We start from the raw sequence: 20,492 nt of genomic DNA on the forward strand, positions 1-20,492 counted from the left end.
CAAATGGATTAAATATTTAAATGAAGAACAATGAAAAAAGAAAACAGTAGGAAAAAAGTTAGGGGAAATAATTGAATAATCTTGGTCAATAAGATAGGAATATCCTGAAGTCATGAAGGAAAAAAGTCCCCCTTTATCCTCAGTTTCGCTTTCTGAGGTTCTAGTTGCCAGTGGTAATCTGCGGTCTGAAAACACTAAATGGAAATTTTCATACATAACTATTAATAAGTTTTCAATTGCATGCCATTCTGAGTAGTGTGATGAAATCATATCCCATTTGGCTTTGTCCTGCATGGGATATGAATCATCTCTTTGTCCAAAGTATCCACACTGTGAGTATAGTACAATAAGATGTTAGGTTGGTGCAAAAGTAATTGCGGTTTTTGCAATTGTTTTTAAACTTTTAAACCTCAATTTTGCATCAACCTAATTATTTTGAGACCACATTCACATAGCTTTTATTACAGTATATTGTTATAATTGTCCTATTTTATTATTATTATTTTTTATCTCTTATTGTGCCTAATTTATATATTAAACTTTACCATAGATATGTATATTTAGGAAAAAACAGTATATATAGTTCAGTACTATCCATGGTTTCAAGGAATCCACTGGGGGTCTTGGAATGGATGCCCCCACTGAGAAATGGTTCTGGCTGAGATCATCTAGGGAAAAAAAAAAGAGGATAACAAAGGGAAGAAAAGGGTCATTGCAACATTAGATATTGAACAGCACTGAAGAATTAATCAAACAGACTGGGAAAGCAGAAAGAAAATCAAGAAACTGAGGTATCAAGGAAGTCTAGAGAAAGAAGTGTTTCAAGGAGGAGGGAGTGACCAGCTAGCTAAGGCAAATAAATGCTACTGAGGAGTTGTATAAGATGAGGATTTAAATAAGTGACCATTGGATTTGGCAGCATGGAGGAGGAATAGAGGGAAAAAAGGCTTGACTGGATTGGATTGAAGTGCAGGGTTTGCTAAGGTGTATACCTTAATTTAAAAACAAATGTTTTTGCACTTGAGCAGAGTATAGACTAGAGTTTCTCACCTTTGGCACTACTCACATTTTGATCCAGATGATCCTTTATTGTAAGGGGTTGTCTTGTGCACTATGTGATGTTTCGTAGTATCCCTGGATTGTGTCCATTGGATGCTTGTAGCCCCCTCTTCCCCCCAGTTGTGACAACCAAAAATATCTGCAGACATTTCCAAATGTCCTTTCCCTTGTCAGGCAAAATGGTCCATGGTTGAGAACCATTGGTTTAGACTCTTACATGAAAGGCACGAATATTAATGATAAATTTTTAGGCATTAGGTCACTAAATGGGAAGATGTTTACGGGCAAGTAAGGAACCTTTCTAGCACCCAAATTTTTGCAATGTAGTGAATATCTACTTTGCTGTAATACAAGTGGTCCTGTTTGCATTATGTCTTTGATAATTCATAAGTCACTTAATCTTACCTTGCACCGTCATTATTATGTACATCAGATATCATTGTGGAGGATTTTGGATGTAAATATGTAGAAGAGTGCCCTAAATCTGTATTAACCCCACCATAGCCTAGAAATTGTTATTTTGAAAAAACAGTCAGTGTTGTTTAATAGTCTCTTGACTTTTTCTCCTATAAATATGATAGAGAATATGCAGTTTTAATTTTCATTTATTTTAACTTTCTGATTCATAGTTTCCAGAAAAATTCCCCTTATTTGGCAAAGCTACTCTTTGCTGCATGCAAGGGAGTTAGTCTTAATGCAGCACTTTTTAATTAGCTGCAGAACTACAGATCTGGGGAGGTATCAAAAAAGTTGTGCAGTTACTCAAATATGGTTTGGAGGCATTGTCATTAGTACGAAGGATGCTATAAAAATGAGTTAGTTAGAGATCAAGTCCACCAATACATTACCATCTAGAAAGCCAAATAAGACTTGTACATAACTAATTTATTAAAGGTGAGAAGTGTTGTTAGGCAGATACTGTACAAATAAAGTATTCCAGATATTCAAAGGAGGGGGTGAATACCTCTAGCAAGGGACGAGAGGAAGAGTAGAAATGGCACTTGTATAGGGCTTTGGCAGATGGTGAGATATTGACTTACAGAGCTGAGAAAGGCCTTTCCTAAGTGGATGAAGGAGCATGAGCCGAAGACATATAGAGATCAAAAGTAATTTGGTGTGAGTACAGGAAGGGAGCTTGGGAATGACATGTTTAATATGTGACAAGGTGACATTTTACCATGGTGGAAAACGATGTCTTAATTAATAAATACTGCTAGTATAATTTGCTATCCATCTATAAGAAAACCAACTAGATTCCCTCATCATAAAATACACAAAAAGTAAATTGTAAATGAGTTAAAGATAGATATATAAAGAAATTAGAAGAATATTTGCACAATTGGAGTAGAGAAGACATTTTTTAGTAAGGCAGGAAATCCAGATATTGTAAAAGGAAAGATACACCTGCTATAATAAACTTTTTTAAATTAGTAATTTCTATTAAAAATATACATTTTGGCTGAGTGACTTTACATTTGGATTTTTTCCTTTAAAAACAAAAGCCCTGATACATAAGGATGTATGTACAAATATATTTATTGTGGCATTTATCTGTAGTGGCAAAAACCCCTGAATATCTGGTTTTCCAATAATAAGCCAATGGCTGAATAAATAATTCTATGCAAACTCTGTACAACTGAATAGTGACATGGATAGGAGCAGGGGCTCAGGAGTTAGGCTGGTTAAGTTCTAATCCCAGCTCTACACCTACTACATGTGTGACCTTGGGCATATTGCTTAACCTATCTAAAGCTCAGTTTTCTTATCTTTAATGGAGAAAATAACAAATGTAAGACGTAAGAACTATGGTGAAAATTCAGATTTATTATGTATTCTATTCATGTAACAGATACTATGTCCAGGCACTATTTTAAGTACTTTATAGATATAAACTTATTTGATTTATTCCTCATAATAACCCAAAAAGGTAGGCTTTGTTTCCCCCATGTTACTGATGAGGAAACTGAGACACAAGAGAGGTTAATACCATGTTCTAATATAATTCTCTCTCTCTCTGTGTCTCTCTCTGTCTCTCTGTCTCTGTCTCTGTCTCTGTCTCTCTCTCTCACACACACACACACATACACACACATACCTATGCTGTGTTATAATATATGGTTGTATACAACTGTAAATTTTTTTCCAGTTTAAATTTTTATGAGTCAGAAATGAGAACCAAATAGTAGGACTTTGAGTTAAAAGTTACCCCAGGTCTCTTTATTTTTTTTCATTTAGAGATATAAAGGGCAAGATCAATAAAAATAAAGACATTTGCTTAACTTAACAGCTGGTATGCAGTCCGAGGTTGGTACTAATCACTCCAGACACTGCGTAAGACGGTAATTGCCCTTTGCTCTTAATTTCCAGTACTGGTTCTCCCTCTCCCCCAATTCCTCCTTTAAATAGAATTCACTCTGTGGAAATAAGGAAAAGACTTAAGAGGACTGGGATGCATATTTTGGGAAAAATAAAGGGAAAGAAAAGCCTTTGACCTTCAGACATTTTTGGTTAAAATACATCATGTATACAGGTGACAGAATGCCAGAATACAGGTGCAAATGTGAATATTGTACTTGTTTCTCAGGCACAAGGAAAAAGAAAAGAGAGTGGAAATTTGATTTCAAACCAAGCTCAAATGTTTCTTTTTAAAATCCCATGCTTTATATCTTTATGTTTCTATTAAGAATTTTCTATAAGAATAATTTTAAACTCCATGTCTGTAACAACACCTATGTATACAACAATACCTATGTAGTATTCTTGCCAAACCTGGATCTAATAATAAGAAAATAATCAAACAGATCCAAAACATGGGACATTCTGCAAGACAGCTGGCCTGGACCTTGAAAAAAGTCAGTGGCTAGGAAAAGGAGATTCCTATACAACCGCATCTTAGAACAACAACAGTGATTTCAATTCTCACCATTTATTTACGTACCATTTTTTCCATTTAGGATCCAATCAAGGTTCATTCCTTACATTTGGTGTCTCAAAGTCTCTTTTAAACTATAACAATCTCCCTTTCCCATTGATTTAAGGCTCACTATTATTTTTTGTACTAAGAAAAGAAAGTAACCGTTGCCAAACTTATGACATGCTCTCTAATGTAAGACTGATCTCAATTTCAGAATTCTTAAAATGAGATAAATGTATTAACAAAATACGGCAACTTGCCCAAGGTCATGAAACAGGTAAGCAGTGGAACTGGGTATCAATCAAATCCCAAGCAGTCTGGTTCCTGAATCTATTCTTTTGGCTACTACTCAGTGCTGCCATCCCACGTAAGGCTTTTTAGCATAGTGCCTCGTATATAGTATGTAATACGGATTAGCTTTTCTTATCATCATTTTCACTGCTGCAATTTACTACTATATGTTTGTATTAATAACATCTACATTCTGTGACTTTATTTGGTCTTCTGTGCTTTGTTTAAAGATTGGTTCTTAAACATTGAAAACTTATAAACTGTTTACAATATTATAATTATGCAAGCGTAATTCATTATAAAAGCAAGAGATATAATTGGAACTGTAGAGAAAGAAATATAATTTCTTTCTATATATGTAGATTTTGGCATATATAGTAAATGCTACCGTGTTTCCCCGAAAATAAGACCTAGCTGGACCATCAGCTCTAATGTGTCTTTTGGAACAAACATTAATATAACACTGGTATTTATATTATATTATATTTATATTATATTATATATTATATTATATATTATATTATATTATTATATAAAACCCGATCTTATATAAGACCAAGTCTTATTTTAAAATAAGACCGGGTCTTATATTAATTTTTGCTCCAAAAGACGCATTAGAGCTGATGGTCCCACTAGGTCGTTTTTTCGGATAACACAGATATCCGTATTTTCGGATATTATTCTTTGATCCATGAACAACTGTTTATTTTTGCTTGAAGCTTTCTCTGATCTTGCTAGTTTGAATTAATAATTTGCCTATTTGTATTCTGCTTGTATTTTATGTCACAGTCTTTCTGTTAAATAACATTGATTTGTTTGCTTGTGTGTCTGTCTTACCACCAAATGTGGTTCTTTATAGCTGGGACCTTTCTTTTTCATCTTGGTAGTCTTTGTGCCGAGTCATTGCTTGCCACGTATCATTACTCCCTTATTTTTGCTGGGTCTTAATGGATGAGGAGGATGGTGTAAATGGAACAAGGCGGAGGGTGTGGTTCACTGAAATGTGACAAACATGCTGACACCAGATTGTAAATAGTTGAATACCAGATTAAATAATTTGAGTTTGACTTTGTGTGCTGTGGGAGGCATTTTTGATTACTGACCGGATTAGTTTCATACTTTAGAAAGATAATTCTGAGTGCAGAATTGAGAATGTACTAGAAAGAAGAAAATATACTGGAAAGAAGAGATTGGAGCAAGGAGTTGTAATGAACTGGCTTTTGCTATAAGGTTCTTATTTTAGCTGAGATCTTCCAGTTCATATTAGAAAGATAGGTCTTAACCATCATGTAACCTTTTAAGCCATATCACAAATCTGCTACAAGGTTTCCCTGCTATCTTTATTAAGAAATGCTATATAAAGTTTTTAGCAAAATAAAAGGAAAATTGAATATAAACAAAGCACACATTTTGTATATATTATAAAATAGCATTTTCTCCAAAAGCTTGTAAATTCATGAGTATCTTACATCTGTTGTGTTTTCTGTTCTAATCATTGTTCAACATTTTATGTGTAATTGTATGCGGGGAGGTAATGTGGGACAAAATTTTTCTAGTTGGGAAAGGAGATGAATTGTTTTTAGTATACTGAATTTCGGGTGTTTATGTACATGCTTTACATATAAGACACACAGAGTTGTAAAGAGTTTGAGAAAGTAGGCTAGAAGTTTGCCAAATAGAGATGGTAATTGAAGCCTAGGATTTGATGAGTTTGTGTATCTGATAAGCAGTCTAAGATGTAGATGTAAATACAATGGAATTGTTCTGTGCTTTTGGCCTTAGTGATATGAGATAATAGTTACTTAGTGTCGGACGCATCAGTGAGGAATAAAGAAAACTGAGATCTTTTGGTTGAATCAAGAAGGGGTAATTGGAGATTTGAGAGTATAGTGATTAGGTGGAGTATAGCAGAGTAAAGTTAAATTGGAGGGGAATTAAGATGAATTGATTAGGAAGTAGAACACTGGTTAAAAAAAAATTCTGTGGCGTATAGGAAAGCAGGAAGAATAAAAGAAATTGTAAGATTGTGGTGGTTTTTCCAGTTGTAGAATGTGTATATGTGTGTTGGCAAACCACTTATGACAAGGAGGTTCAGTACAATAAAATAAATCCACCAAGAAATTAGTAGTAAACTATATAATTTAGAAAGGTAAAATGAACCTTAAGAAGAATGAAAAAAGGCCAGAAACTCAATAAAGCTATTCTCATCATACAAATTTGACATATAGAAGAATAATTTTAGTAGTTGTCTCTGGAGGAGTTAAAATTCTCTGAAGGGTAGCTACAGGATTAAAAAATCATTCCACTAATCTTTGAATTTGTAATGTATGCTGAGGCTGAGTTTATTTTAAGGCTTTAGAAATGCATTAAAATAGATTGTTAAAAGCTGAATAAATTCATAGAAAATATAGTCAAGTATTTTGCTGAATAAAGATAGGTATAATTGGAACATTTCACATATAGATTTTAACATGATGTGATGAGAAGGAACTTTAAGCACAATTATATAACTGACTGAAAGAATCCATAGTAGTAAAGGTGGCTCAGGGGGTTAGAGCTCCATGCTCCTAACTCCAAAGGCTGCCGGTTCGATTCCCACATGGGCCAGTGGGCTCTCAACCACAAGGTTGCCAGTTCAACTCCTCAAGTCCCGCAAGGGATGGTGAGCAGTGCCCCCTGCAACTAAGATTGAACACGGCACCTTGAGCTGAGCTGCCTCCCAGATGGCTCAGTTGGTTGGAGGGCGTCCTCTCAACTACAAGGTTGCTGGTTTGACTCCCACAAGGGATGGTGGGCTGTGCCCCCTGCAACTAGAAAACGGCAACTGGACCTGGAGCTGAGCTGCGCCCTCCACAACTAAGACTGAAAGGACAACTACTTGACTTGGAAAAAAAGCAAAGAGTAGTAAATTACAGGAGTATGATGCTTAGGTTGATATTTACGATTGCTCCAAAGTTATAATTTAAAAACAGTATGTATCTATGGAGAAGAGAACAAGATGTTGACTATAAAATATTAATATTTGAAAAATACCTAATAGACCAAATATGGTTCTTAAACTATAGGCATGATTGTGTCGTCCTTGTGAATGTCAGCGATACTGAACTGCTGGTCCTCTGAATATACAACATAAAGTAATATTAGAGAATATTTATTGACTATTTTATCAGGTACTATGCAATACTTTACATATGTTAAAATTAAATGGCACCTTCAAGGTGTAAAATAATGCACATTTCAGGTACTTCATTAGTAGAAAATGAAAAATGTATTTTTGCTATTTAAGATAAAATGCGTATCTGTAGACAGTGGTCAAACTTTTAAAATCAGCCTTAAACAAATGGGTCACATTCATGTTTTTAAATATTCAGAGTTGATATCAAAACCTTTGTTCCCGTACATGATAAATTTTTTATGTATGTAGGTGGTATCTATAAAATGGTACTTATTTACAGTTCTTGGTAGATTGAAGAGTGAATGTGTTGTTTGGGAGTGGGAAAAGGAAATATAGTAGTGGCTTCAAATGGGAGTAGAAAGACCTATTTTTAAAAATCCACTCCATTACAGATTTATATTACAAGTGTCTTTTTTCCGTGTGGGGTTTACACTCATACTTTTCTTAAACTCCTAAAACTTAACACCTAACTATTTGTACTCTGAGGAAGGAGAGTCTGAGTTTTGTGTGTGTGTGTGATTATGGCAGAATGAGAGAAAATGTTTTGCAAGTGAGTTCCAAAGGCTATAAAGAGACTTAACAGTTTGGTCTAGAAACATAGTTACATATGTATTAAATGGTAGAAGAATCAGTGGGGAGTCATAAACTCCTTTGGATTCAGGTTTGTTTGTAAAATAAAAGGTTAGATATTTGAATTCACCTATGTGATTGTGAGCTATAGGATGTGATTCTTAGATAAGCTCATTATATTTGTGGGAACCGATACATGAGGTCTGACAATTAAGTTTGTGGATTCATCCTAGAAAAAGTGCTACATTCCTCATTGCTGAATATTAGTACAGTCACCTTCGAAGTACTCCCCTTGGGAAGCTATGCACCAATGCCAGCACCTAGTCCACCCTTCAAAGCAATTTTGGAATTCTTTTTCTGGAATGGCCATCAGAGCTGTTGTCGTATTTTCCCTGACGTCCTGAATGTCATTAAAATGTCTTCCTTTCAATATTTGCTTTATCTTCAGGTAAAGAAAGAAGTCATTGGGGGCCAGATCAGGCGAGAAGGGAGGGTGTTCCAATACAGTAATTTGTTTACTAGCTAAAAACTCTCACAGACAGTGCTGTGTGAGCTCGTGCACTGTCGTGATGCAAGAGCCATGAATTGTTGGCGAAGTTCAGGTCGTCTTAACTTTTCACGCAGCCTTGTCGGCACTTCCAAATAGTAAACTGGGTTAATTATTAGTCCCGTTGGTACAAATTCTTAATGAATAATCCCTCTTGATAACAAAAAAGGTTAGCAACATCGTTGTAACAAGTTCGTGAACTTAATTGTCAGACCTTGTATATCTATCAAAATTAAACATCTTTAGGTAACAAGTTACATACTGTTTCATTATACAAAACATAAATTGTGTTACCTCCTAAAGAAAAGATGCACGACAGTGAAGATGGTTACATTGAAGAGGGTTTTTAAACATTTGTAGAAAGATCTTATGCTTAGGAGTCAGAGAAACCTGGATTTCTGCTATTTATTTGATGTGTAACTGTGTACAAGTTACTATGGAAACAAGCTTAGAGGTGTTATCCAGAAAATGCTTTCATATGTGAAGTGCCTGGCATATCCTTATGAGATATTCATTAATGTATGTTTGTATCTTTCCTGTTGTACAGGGTAAGTGAAATGCCGTCTGGAAAACTAATATTGAAAATGTTGGAAAATATTTAAAAAACTATATAGCTGAGTAAATTACCAAGTAAGGTGTTAATAAATAGAAAACCATGAAAGGGACTACTGTTGCAGCTATGTAGGAAAGCTTTATTTTATTCTGAATTATTAGGCATGCCTGGGTTAGAGGAATTTTTATTAAGTTTCATATTAGATTTAATGTGATACTGAAATTCTTTTCATGTTGAAAGATTTGTAGAGAGAGTATATATCCTATTGAGAAAGAAATCACCTATAATGAGAAATAATGTGATTAGGTTGAACCAAGGCTAATTCTATATGAATTAATAATGTACATGTATATTTCCTACTTGAGTAGCATCATCAACACCATTTAATGGATGTCTTTGTTTATGTCACAAGGTAGAAGCAGGAAAAAAAAGCTCTGTAGGGAATGATCAGGTAATGCCACTTCTTACTGTAAAAAATTACAATTCTAAAAGCCATTTCAAACACCAAAGTTTCATTATATATGTTTGTTAATTTGTAATATTAGAAAGCCCATCTTTATTTTTTAGAGAAAAATTTCAGAATAAGATTAATACAAAGTGAATGACAGACTACATTGTTAGTGGATGTAATTTGTATTATGTAATTTGTGTTTTCAGCTGAATTTCTTCCATCTGGTTAATTAATGCATTTACTCAAAGAAGGAGAGGTACAGTACATTATAATTACAAGGACACTTTTATATTAAAACTGCTTATTTTTTAAATTGGAAAGGGTCTCATCTAATACCTTAACAAGAAAGTTCAAAATCAAGGCTGATATCTAAGTTACTGTATATTTCTAATTACCCATTATTTTAAGAGAGTATATTTTAAACCATGGTTACAGAATTTTGTATAAGAATTATTTTATATTCTTACAATAATGAAGGTATAACCTTATTATATTTATTGGACTTTTGGTTTAATTCTCCTACAACTTTAAAATAGTACTGTGATACGAAATAACAGAATTATTTTTACTCTGATAAAACAAGCTCTGAACTGCATCCTTCATTGTATTTTTCTAAGAACTCACTTCTCAAGAGCAAGTGTTCAATATCATATAGTTAGGAAATCATTATTATTATTAAAACTTGAATTTTTTTTCTTCACCTGTACCCCAATATTTCAAATATGATGTGTTTCAGGACACTTTCAATTAACCTATACATTTTGATATCTTGACTACATTAAAAATAAATAAGATTCTTTGCACATATTGCAATTGTGCAAAAACTATTTTCTAAAGACTAAAAGCTCTGGTTGTTTGGAAAAGTCAATCATTAAGTCTTTGTAAGCAACTGATGTTTTGTTTTCCTTCTAAACGGTCCTTTACTAATTTTTCCAAAGAGAAAAGATGCTCATCTGCATCTTCTGGCACAAGGTTCCTAATAGAATTTGCAAGTTCAAAAAGATACTCTGTATTTCTTCCACTTGGACCAGCTGCATTAAAAATTTGTTCAGCAATGTCTTCCAGAGGTGCAGGACCAAGATAATTAGGATTATCACATGTTCCAATATATAGCAACACACTGAATGGTTTTGTTGTGGGATCTTTCGGATAAAAAATGACTGTTGTGGTCCTGTAGCCTCCTTTTTCTCTAAAGTCAAGGTATGCTTTTACTTCTTCTTCCTTTCCTACTGGCAGTCTGTAAGCAACACCCCATACACAACCCTGTTGAAAAATGAAAAGATTATTTAGTATTTACAAGGCTAAAATATATGAAGATATATTGTGATCTAAGAAAATATCTTGTATATGCTTAGAAATCAATGCACTTAGAGCATTGAAGAGGTACATACTAAACAATAAAGGAAATCAGCATTTTAAATTCTTCAATCTGAATAAATTATTTCCTTGTACACCAGGATATTTATCTTTGTTTAAATTTTTGAAAGTTACGTCTTTTAACTAATGGGATTGAAGTGCAAAACATATCAGGTCTTCATTTGACCTTTAAAAATACAGTTCTAAACCTTTAAATCCATAAGCATTTTACTGATGGCGTACAGCAATAGTTTCCAAACTGCTTGAAGGAGTGTTGAGCCACCCTAGAGCCAGGCTGTCTGGATATGAATGTTGGGGTGCTGGCTGGGAGGGTTTTGACGTCCCAAACCCCTTCAAGTAGGAGCTGAACATCACTTATCTTTTTACATGTTAGGTGTTCCTTTTTTTGCAGAAAGTATTCTGTATTTTAAAAGCTCTGTAATAAAGCAATCAACTAGCTAAGGCCATATAGCAGGTTCTTTTAATTTGTTCATTTCTTCAACTGCCTAAACTTTCAAATACCCTTTGTAAATTACTCCATACAGACTACTACATGGCAACCTCTTTTGTCAAGAGAGCCTGTGAACAAAGTGTCATTAAAAAACGTACTTTAGCTGCAAAGATTGTTTTTAGTATTGATATCTGTGATATAAGCAAATTTACAGTTCGTAATAAAGATTTTCTAGTTTCTTGATAACTTTTATTAACTTTAATAAACTTTATTGAGATTGCTAAGCATCTTCTTGAATGAATTAACGTTCCGTAGAAACAAAGTACCTTTATTAACTTTAAGAGTTATTAGTTACTAGTTTAGTTATTAGTAGTTACCAGTTTGTGGCCATTTTTATAGATGCTTTTACTAATGTAAATTATGAAAGCATTTAGTAATTTTACCATTATTCATCCGCTATTGCTAACTGTTGATTTTTGTATATCAAAGTCCTTTCCAAAGTTAAATCTTTAACATCACTATGTAAAACTTTGAAGCTATACCTCAATAAAATGATTGAAAATATTTAAGGAACAGGACTACTGGGCAAATACAAGTTTTCTAGTGCTCCAAACCTCTTTAAAAACCTGTTGTGGAGTTCCAGTCAAGATGGTGGAGTACAAATATATGGTGATGGAAGGAGAAGTGACTCTGGGTGGTGAACACACAATGGGATTTATAGATGATGTAATATAGAATTGTACACCTGAAATCATGTAATTTCACTAACAATTGTCACCCCAATAAATTAAAAAAAAAAAAAAGATGGTGGAGTAGTAATTGAAAAATAAAAGAAAAAAATTATTAAGGAAAAAAAAACACCCTTGTGCTATTCATAAATTTAGGCACTAAGAAAGTGATAATTCCTGACTGGAATTTTTGCTGAAAATATTAGACTCCTAGCAAATGTGTGGGGAGCTTTACGGGTTCCATTTGATTCTTAGTGGTAGTTGGGCTGTTCCATTATGTCCAAGGGAGCACAAAATTCTCAGTTAACAAATTCATTAAGGAAAAAAAGTGAGACTACATGCCATTTGGTTTTCTTTTGTTGTCTACCTTGCATTCTGCATTCCAACTTTTTCAACAGATGGAAAAAAACATAATACAGAAACAAATACAGAGAGGAAGTCTAGACCTAGTGTAGTTCAAATTGTCTGTAATGACAATATAATTACGTTTATTATTAAAACTGAGAAGCATCTCAACAGCTTATGTGATTAAAGACTATACAAAAAAATATTTATACCATACCCCAGGATCTTCAACAAGAGTCACAACTCTTCCAGGCTGTTTTAAAAAGAGTAAAAAAGAAAAAGAAAAAGAAAAAAAAAAACAACAGTTGTTTTTTTTTTCTGAATTGAAGTTCATCAACTAACTGAGCATTAGCAACTTATTGTTGACATGCAATATTTTAACTTCATTTAGTCATACTAAACACGTTTTTGAAAAGCACTTGTTTTTTTATTTTAAAGTGAATTAAGTAAAAGAATCTACTTTATCCAAACATTTCTAAGCCATTCCCTTCAATTTCTATATATTAGGTATATATTATGTTGACTTAAAATGGATATTATGAAAAAAAACCACACCTGTGACTAAGACCCATCTGAAGTGAAAGGCAAAAGGAAGAAGCAGTTATAAATAAAAGTTCTTGTCATTTTTTTCCCCTTAGGAATATAAGAAAGGTTAAATTTTAGTTTTATTAGGAAATAAAACATAGCATTCTAGGGTGCTTTCCTACACTTAGTGTACATCAAAATTACTTGGAGGGCTTGATAAACACACATTGCTAGGTCAAACTTTATTACAGAAATAGAGTTTCTATTTCTGTAAGTCTGGAGTTGTCTGAGAATTTGCTTTAAAAAAAAAAAATTCCTACCCGGTGCGCAAGGTTATGTATGTATCTGCTGACATGTTAGCGTCATTAGTGAGAATGCGGAGTTGTAAACCACAATTTTACTTACTTGATGCCCATTGTCTGGCACTAGTGAGCCTAAATCATTCATATATTTGTGTCATCTTTGTTCCTATTTCCTTCTAGTCCTTGTTTACTTGTATAGATGATTCGTAATCATGGAATATATGAGATTTTGGATTTTGTTTCTTATTTTCCTGTTAGTCTTCTCATACATTTTAATATTTGTGTAATAACTCTGTCATCAGTGAACTATAATTGAAACATTCCTGTATTGTTGGACATTTAGATTTGACTTGTTTTCTACTTAAGATAATGCTATAATGAGGATACATATATTGGTGTAGGTCATGTAGGTATTGCCATATTACTTTCAATTTAAAAGTGAATTAGGAACTATTTATTGAATACCTACTCTGTGTTGTAGAGAAGATAAAACCTTGATTCTTGCTTCCAAGAGATGACATTGTAATATGAACTTAACGTGTGAATTTTAGGTAGAGAATATTTAAGGGCTAAGATGTATGGTATTAAGGGCAGTAAGAATTAATGAGTCTTGAGTGGAGAGAAAGGAAGATAAAATTCTGGCAAAAGGACACTGTGACTTATGATTGAGGAGGGCCTAGAGGCAGTATTAGACCACGTTACGTATCTGACTGTAATAGAGGTTCCCCCATGTAGGGAAGATGATACAGAAAGATAACTGGAGAAATAGGATAGAGTCAGACTTGAAAAGCCAAAGAGTGGAGTTGAAATTAGGGGACAGTGGAAAATAAGAAGCTGCTGAAATTTGGGAGAAATAGGAAATAAGGACCTACTCTAGCATGTGAGTAGCAGATGACTGGCACAATGAAAGAAGTATTTGGGGAAGATCATTGTGGTAAAGTATATAGTGTGCAAGTTAGAGTGTGATGGAGGTAGATTCTGCATAAGAAATGTTAGTGGTCCAGGTGGCAAGTTGTGTAGTGCACCTTTCAATGAATATCTCCCTTTACATTCAGCCAAGTCACCAATTCTTGGTAGCTCTCTCTTCTGATTATCGTCTGAATCTGGTTCCTCTTCATCCTTCAATTGCGTCCTTAGGGATCTCACTGCCTGCTTCTAGTTTTGCTTCCCTCTAGCCTATTCTCTACTAGGCCCTGGAATGGTTTTTGGGGGCAAAAAGTGGTCCACTCCCGTCTTTGAATTTTTCAGGGTTGCATTCTACAGGATAAAATACAAATTCCTTAGCATGACTTAACTACAAACCTTATTTCTTAACCACTTTTCCCTGCAAGCTGTACTGAATTATTTATAACTTTCACAAATTTTCATATTTTGGCTATACCAGTGCCCAGTGTAGAATGCCCTTTCTTTTACATCCTTGTGATATCCTCCAGCCTCTCCATAAAGGCTTGGGTGACTCCCCAGATGACTGCAGCAGCAGTAGAGAAGGAGCAGCAACTCCTCCTAAAAGCTCATGGTTCCTTTTATTCATTTCCTTTATAGTACTTAGTAGGTATTGTTGTTTGCAAAGGTGTCTCCCACTTACATGTAGGGTGCTCAGTAGGGGTAGTAAAGTCTTGGACTTAGGTGGTGGCATTTGAAATAGAAAACAGTGTTATATAGGGAGTCATTTTATGGGAAAATAAATGGATCCCTGTGACTGCTTGTGGATGAAACCGACTGTTGTTGGCACTACTGATACATTTTCTAAAACTTAAGCTCTTTGTTCCTAAAATATAAATATATGTTACTGAGAAACAATGTAAATTTGCAAATGCACTTAAATGCTTTTTGGGGGGATTGAAACTGATGGAGTTTTTCAAGCTGAATGGAATTGTGAAATATGAGTTATGATGGGTGCTTTCATTCAATAATAAATGAGTTATGTTTCTGATCTAGAAAAGTTAGGGATTTAGTAAAAGTTCATGATTATCTCTGGTGTTAAAATGTTACCTCGTTTTGAAATTTATATTTTCTCTGATGTGAAAAAAATTTCACATTTAAATAAATCCTCAATTTGGAGAGAAATTGCCAGTCTGTTGTATATAAATAAGATGCTTGATTAAACTTATGAAGAAATGAAAGTTTAATGAAGCCAAAAAGAAAGCATAATAAAAGCAAGTAGGTTTGGTATTTTTCCCATAAATGTCACGTTGCAGTATGTGGAAATAAATCTAACATTTGTTTAGTAATATCACATTTCATACGTAATGACGACTGACTTACTTGGAGCATAAGTTGCTGTAAAAAAGATAGTCCAATATAGCATCGATGTCATGCTTCTAATTTGCTGGATATTTCTATAGGCTTTTGTATTCTTGTTTGTCACACAGTTAATAGTTATATAAGGTTGGTGATCCATTACAATAAAAAATGTGAAGTAAAATAATGTTCTTTCAGTTTTTTTTAACAGAACAGTATACTTAGAAAATGTTTAGTAGATTTTCCTTTAATTTGCTATAATAAATTCTTTAAATAAAAGTAGGTATAACACTATTAGGTATTGCATTTTTCCTGCCTAACGTTTCTGCCTTACAATTTAGTAAATTTAAGTAAAAAGAGAGATACTGGCTTTTATACCGGTAGCTCTCTTCTTTTAAAGAATTGTGAACTGTTGTATTGACTTGACAATTTCTTACCAGTCTGTTCTGACAGTTTACTTATCTCAATATGCTATGTGACAAACATACATTTTGGTTGAGACTAGAGCAGTAAAATATGCCATATTCATAAAATATTTAATACTTGGTTTTTAAAATTAGAGCATGGGCTAAGGATTTTCTATTCAGAATGGCAATTTTAAGAGTTCATATCTGACAACTCAAAAACATTTTATTTAACTTAGTTCTTTAAAGTCTTAAATATTGTTTTATAACATTCTTGGAGATATTTTGGCCATGAAGTTTCTGTTGGCCTATAAACGTGCATTTGCTGTAAGTCACTCCCCTGTTTTCAAGTCACCTATCTTAAAGCCAAATTCTCAGTTCACCAACTTCAGTTGAGGTAGAATGGCTTCTAACTCAGGTTTTTGCTGTAAATTTAATCCTATGTCTCTTTTACGAGCAGGTACACACTACAGCCTTTCCACAGCTGCAGGTATTTCTTTGGAATGAACTCCAATCTCTTTCTACATGTGAGTTGTAGCATTTTAGGTAGTGTGCTTTTGGACCAATGTTAATCTTTGTAAAAAAACAGTAATCAAGCTCATACAACTTTCAGAGTATTTTAGAGGATATGTAAGCAATACAAATTTTTGTACTCTTAGAAAAGTTAGTAGGGTTAACCCTCGTAAAACAAGTATTGAAGTTATCTAATTGTTAGTTACCCAAAACTAAGTTTTCCGTATGGATTTGTTTTACAGCCAATACACGGCTGATTTTACATAAGCAGTGAGCTGCTACTAATTCTCTGTACAAATATATTGAGATGAAATGTCTTTGCATGACTCAAAAATGGATCAAAGAACTTATATTTCACATTTGTAAATTAGAGAATCATTGGGAAAGAAACATTAAAGTAATGCTGGATATAGTAATGGGTACTGTGTTAGTCAAGTAACAAACGGAAAACGCATTTAACTCCGCTAGCACTTGACAACCAAATTGATCAAAGCAAGCTCCTTAAATAACCCGAAGCAATTTTGTTAATTCTTAGGTGACCGTAGGTGTCCTAAAATACAACCTTTGGAAAGATATAAAGAAACCCCAGAAACAGCATACACGTTTAAACTCAAACCAATGCAAGTCTGCCAGAATGCAGAAATGCCAACACATTTAATTGCTGAAAGCTGTATTTGCAAGTTGGTTTTAGTATTTCAACTCCGTGGTTGAACTCACGTGGTTGGACTCAAAGATTGATTTTCCCGCGGTTTTTTTTTGGGGGGTGGGGCAGGGGTTGCCAAGAGATGGGGCCCGCTGCCAGGACGTCAGCCTTGTGCGAGCTTGTGTGCTTGTTGCCCATGCTTCTCGTCCCCTTAAAAAACTAACCACCAGCTTCTGAAGTGGCTTCGGGAGCAGTGCCCTAGGTTTGGGAGAAGTGGGAGGCAGGTGGCCGAGGAAGATTAACAGAAGTAAGTCTCTAACCCACATGCTCGGCACTCGAAAGCTATGCGGTGTGGGTCCCGTGGAGATGGGCTAGCAACTGGGGAGCAGTGCTCCGGGGACAGTTAGTGTGGGGTATTGGCTTAGCGGCTCACCTTGCCGGGGACTCCGCGGTGGTCTGTGCTGCCTTGCCAGAAGCGCCTGCTGTAGCCTGTGATGTATCCGACCAGCTTGTCCTGATAGGGGAAGTCCACCTTCCAGATCAGGGATCCGTAACCGAAAACCCACATCTTTCTCCTCCTCGGTGGTCTCGGAGGTGCAGGCCGGATCTGCTGTTTGCGAGACACAAGTTACCGGTTGCGCCGGCGCAGGCGCGATAGCTGTACTTACTGCCCGTCCGCAGCGCAAAGCACTCTGGAACTTGCAGTTCGAGGTGCGTGTTCCGCCTCTTATCTCTGTCAACGTTATTATTTAATTTCCTTGTTTAGGGTACCAAGAAGCATCGACCTTTTATATGCTCAGCAATGGATTCTTCTAAAGCCTTTGTAAATCACCCTAACCTACTTCTGGTGCGCGTGTGCAGAGGACTACAATACCCACAATCCCTTTCTGGGGATTGTGGTTCTGAGGTTGAATTAAACTGCCTTTTTCGAACGGGGGAGGTAAGGAGAAAAGAAAGGGAAGGAGTCATGGCTGGTGTGGTATAGATACCGAAGAGGGATATACGGATACAGCGGTTGGCGTAGGCATTTTATTCTGCTTTGAAAACGGAATTTCTTCCCAAATAACAGTAGCCAGAGGAGCGCAGGTGCTCTGTAATCCGTATTTGACGTTATTTACAATTTAAAGAATCGTCTGTCTTTTTGCCTTTCAAATAAAGGCAGAAAGTTTATTACACAAGTTTTATGCTTGTGAGAGCTACTATTATTTCAACGAAATTTGCTTACGTATTTAAATTTTATACGCAAAAGGACCTTATTGTCTTTAGAATTCTCAGCAGTTCTCTCAGAAAAGAGTAGGTAAAGGTCTTGGCTCATGTACAGGGTTTATAAGCTATGTGGGAACCTGAAATTGTGTACACAATTTGGGATCTATATGCATTTTTCTGGGGAGAAACTACAGCTTTCATGAAATTTTCCAATAGGTCAAGGATCCTAAAAAATGTTAAGATCTGTTGATTAGAGCTATGTACTGTTCCAAAATACTGTTTAGGAAGCTCGCTTGGATTATCACCGCTACGTTTCTGTATGTGAAAACAAAAGCCTGAACAAATAATTGTCCTTTTTTGAGCAGGTTTCTTACTACCGTGTTTCCCGGAAAATAAGACCTAGCTGGACCATCAGCTGGACCATCAGCCCTAATGCGTCTTTTGGAGCAAAAATTAATATAAGACCAGGTCTTATTTTAATAGAATATAAGATTGGGTATAATATAAATATAATAAATATAATAAATATGATAAATATAATATAATATAATATAATATAATATAATATAATATAATACCGGGTCTTATATTAATTTTTCTCCAAAAGACGCATTAGAGCTGATAGTCCAGCTAGGTCTTATTTTCAGGGAAACATCATATTTCATGGTCTTCAGCTTTATAAAAGAAGGCTAAAACACCCAGGTTCAAAGAGTGTTATTTGTGCTCTTAAGAAATCAGCAGGAAACTGCTACAAAGAAAAACTTAGTTTAAGAATAACTGAATCTTTTCATATTTTCTCCAAGTTGTGGTTGCACAACTGCTTGGGATGGTCAGTTTGCTTCCATCCGCAACTTTTTTGGAAGATTTCAAACTTACAGAAAAGTTAGGGGAAAAATAAGTATAGTCATCATTCATGCACCTTCCATGTGGATCCAGGAATTAACAATCTGCCACAGTTGCTTTACTTTTTCTCTGTACATACTTTTTAATCTAAAATATTTGTGTTAACATGCATGGTTATGATTTCCACTGCCAAATACTTCTAAGAATAAGGATATTCTCCTAATAAACACATTGCCATTATCACATCTATGAAATTAGCAATAATTACATCATCAAATATCTATTCCATATTCAAATTTTTTTAATTATCTCAAAATTGCTTTTTAAAAAATTTTTAATTGGGAAGGGGAACAGGACTTTATTGGGGAACAGTGTGTACTTCCAGGACTTTTTTCCAAGTCAAGTTGTTGTCCTTTCAGTTTTAGTTGTGGAGGGTGCAGCTCAGCTCCAGGTCCAGTTGCCATTGCTAGTTGCAGAGGGCGCACATCCCTTGCTGGAGTCGAAACTGGCAACTGTGTGGTTGAGAGGACACGCTCCAATTGAGCCATCCGGGAGGCAGCTCAGCTCAAGGTGCCATGTTCAATCTTAGTTCCAGGGGGCGCTGCCCACCATCCCTTGTGGGACTTGAGGAATTGAACCGGCAACCCTGTGGTTGAGAGCCCACTGGCCCATGTGAGAATCGAACCGGCAGCCTTCGGAGTTAGAAGCATGGAGCTCTAACCGCCTGAGCCACCGGGCCGGCCCTCAAAATTGCTTTTTGTAGATGATGTTTTTTTACCAAATCAGAATCCAGTTGAGGTTTATACATCCCATTTGGTTGTTTGTATTCTCTGTTAGTTTAGGACATAAGGTTTTCTTTTTTTTCTTTTTTCTTATTTTTTTTTTTAAATAAAAGGAGATCTTATAAACAGTTATGTCATGTTAACTCGTGGGTATTAAGGGTTGAAGGGAACGATCCTGTTATTGTAGTACATTTCTTTTGGCTTCTCCTTCCCATAAGAAGCTCAAAGTATAACCCAGTTCTAATATTTTTTTTCAAGATTATTGCCTGTTAGTCTGAGTCCATTAACATTGTAACCAAGAAAAGCCAGTAAAATTTGGGAAAAAATTCATACTTATGTTTACTTGAATGCTGTTTTTGATGTTTTTGGAGTTGTATTCTTTTTTGTTTTTTCTACATAGAAAAAAAATGTTTTCTTGTAATAGATAAATATGCTTATAAATTGCCCTAAAATTTGTGATTTGTTCTTTTTCTTTCTTTTCTTCTTCCTTTTTTTTTTTTTCTTTTTCTTTTTTGGTGAAACTTGGATGTAATGGCCTAGAAGTTGGATGTAATGGCTAGAAGTTAGTGTGGTTCAAAAAAGCATAGCTTAAC

General features: G+C 34.9%; 2 protein-coding genes across 8 annotated transcripts in view; one reads left to right on the top strand and one right to left on the bottom strand.

Annotated features, from left to right (window-relative positions):
* ASB3 (ankyrin repeat and SOCS box containing 3) overlaps window positions 1–20,492 on the top strand; it is a 90,594-nt gene that overhangs the window by 1,695 nt on the left and 68,407 nt on the right. The window contains exons 2-3 of one of the 6 annotated variants that reach the window (XM_081069506.1): window positions 16,373–16,439; window positions 17,669–17,779. The exons of 3 other annotated variants lie outside the window; for them this stretch is intronic. The gene's annotated coding sequence lies outside the window, so the exon portion shown is untranslated. Of the gene's footprint in view, window positions 1–16,372; window positions 16,440–17,668; window positions 17,780–17,912; window positions 18,155–20,492 lie in introns of those variants that run through there. 2 more of the 6 variants (XM_081069509.1, XM_081069507.1) reach the window with 2 other exon arrangements.
* On the bottom strand, window positions 7,401–17,914 carry CHAC2 (ChaC glutathione specific gamma-glutamylcyclotransferase 2). 2 transcript variants are annotated; one of them, XM_081069512.1, is made up of 3 exons: window positions 17,502–17,914; window positions 12,658–12,693; window positions 7,401–10,823 (listed from the first exon to the last, which is right to left on the bottom strand). In XM_081069512.1, exons 1-3 carry the CDS (start codon window positions 17,634–17,636, stop codon window positions 10,425–10,427), a joined length of 570 nt encoding a protein of 189 aa, XP_080925638.1. In that variant the 5' UTR covers window positions 17,637–17,914; the 3' UTR covers window positions 7,401–10,424. The 2 variants fall into 2 exon arrangements, with proteins under 2 accessions (XP_080925638.1, XP_080925639.1); XM_081069513.1 differs by lacking the exon at window positions 12,658–12,693 and having other exon boundaries at window positions 7,685–10,823; window positions 17,502–17,710.

This window comes from Rhinolophus hipposideros, assembly GCF_964194185.1.
Source record: "Rhinolophus hipposideros genome assembly, chromosome: 12".
Classification (NCBI taxonomy): domain Eukaryota; kingdom Metazoa; phylum Chordata; class Mammalia; order Chiroptera; family Rhinolophidae; genus Rhinolophus; species Rhinolophus hipposideros.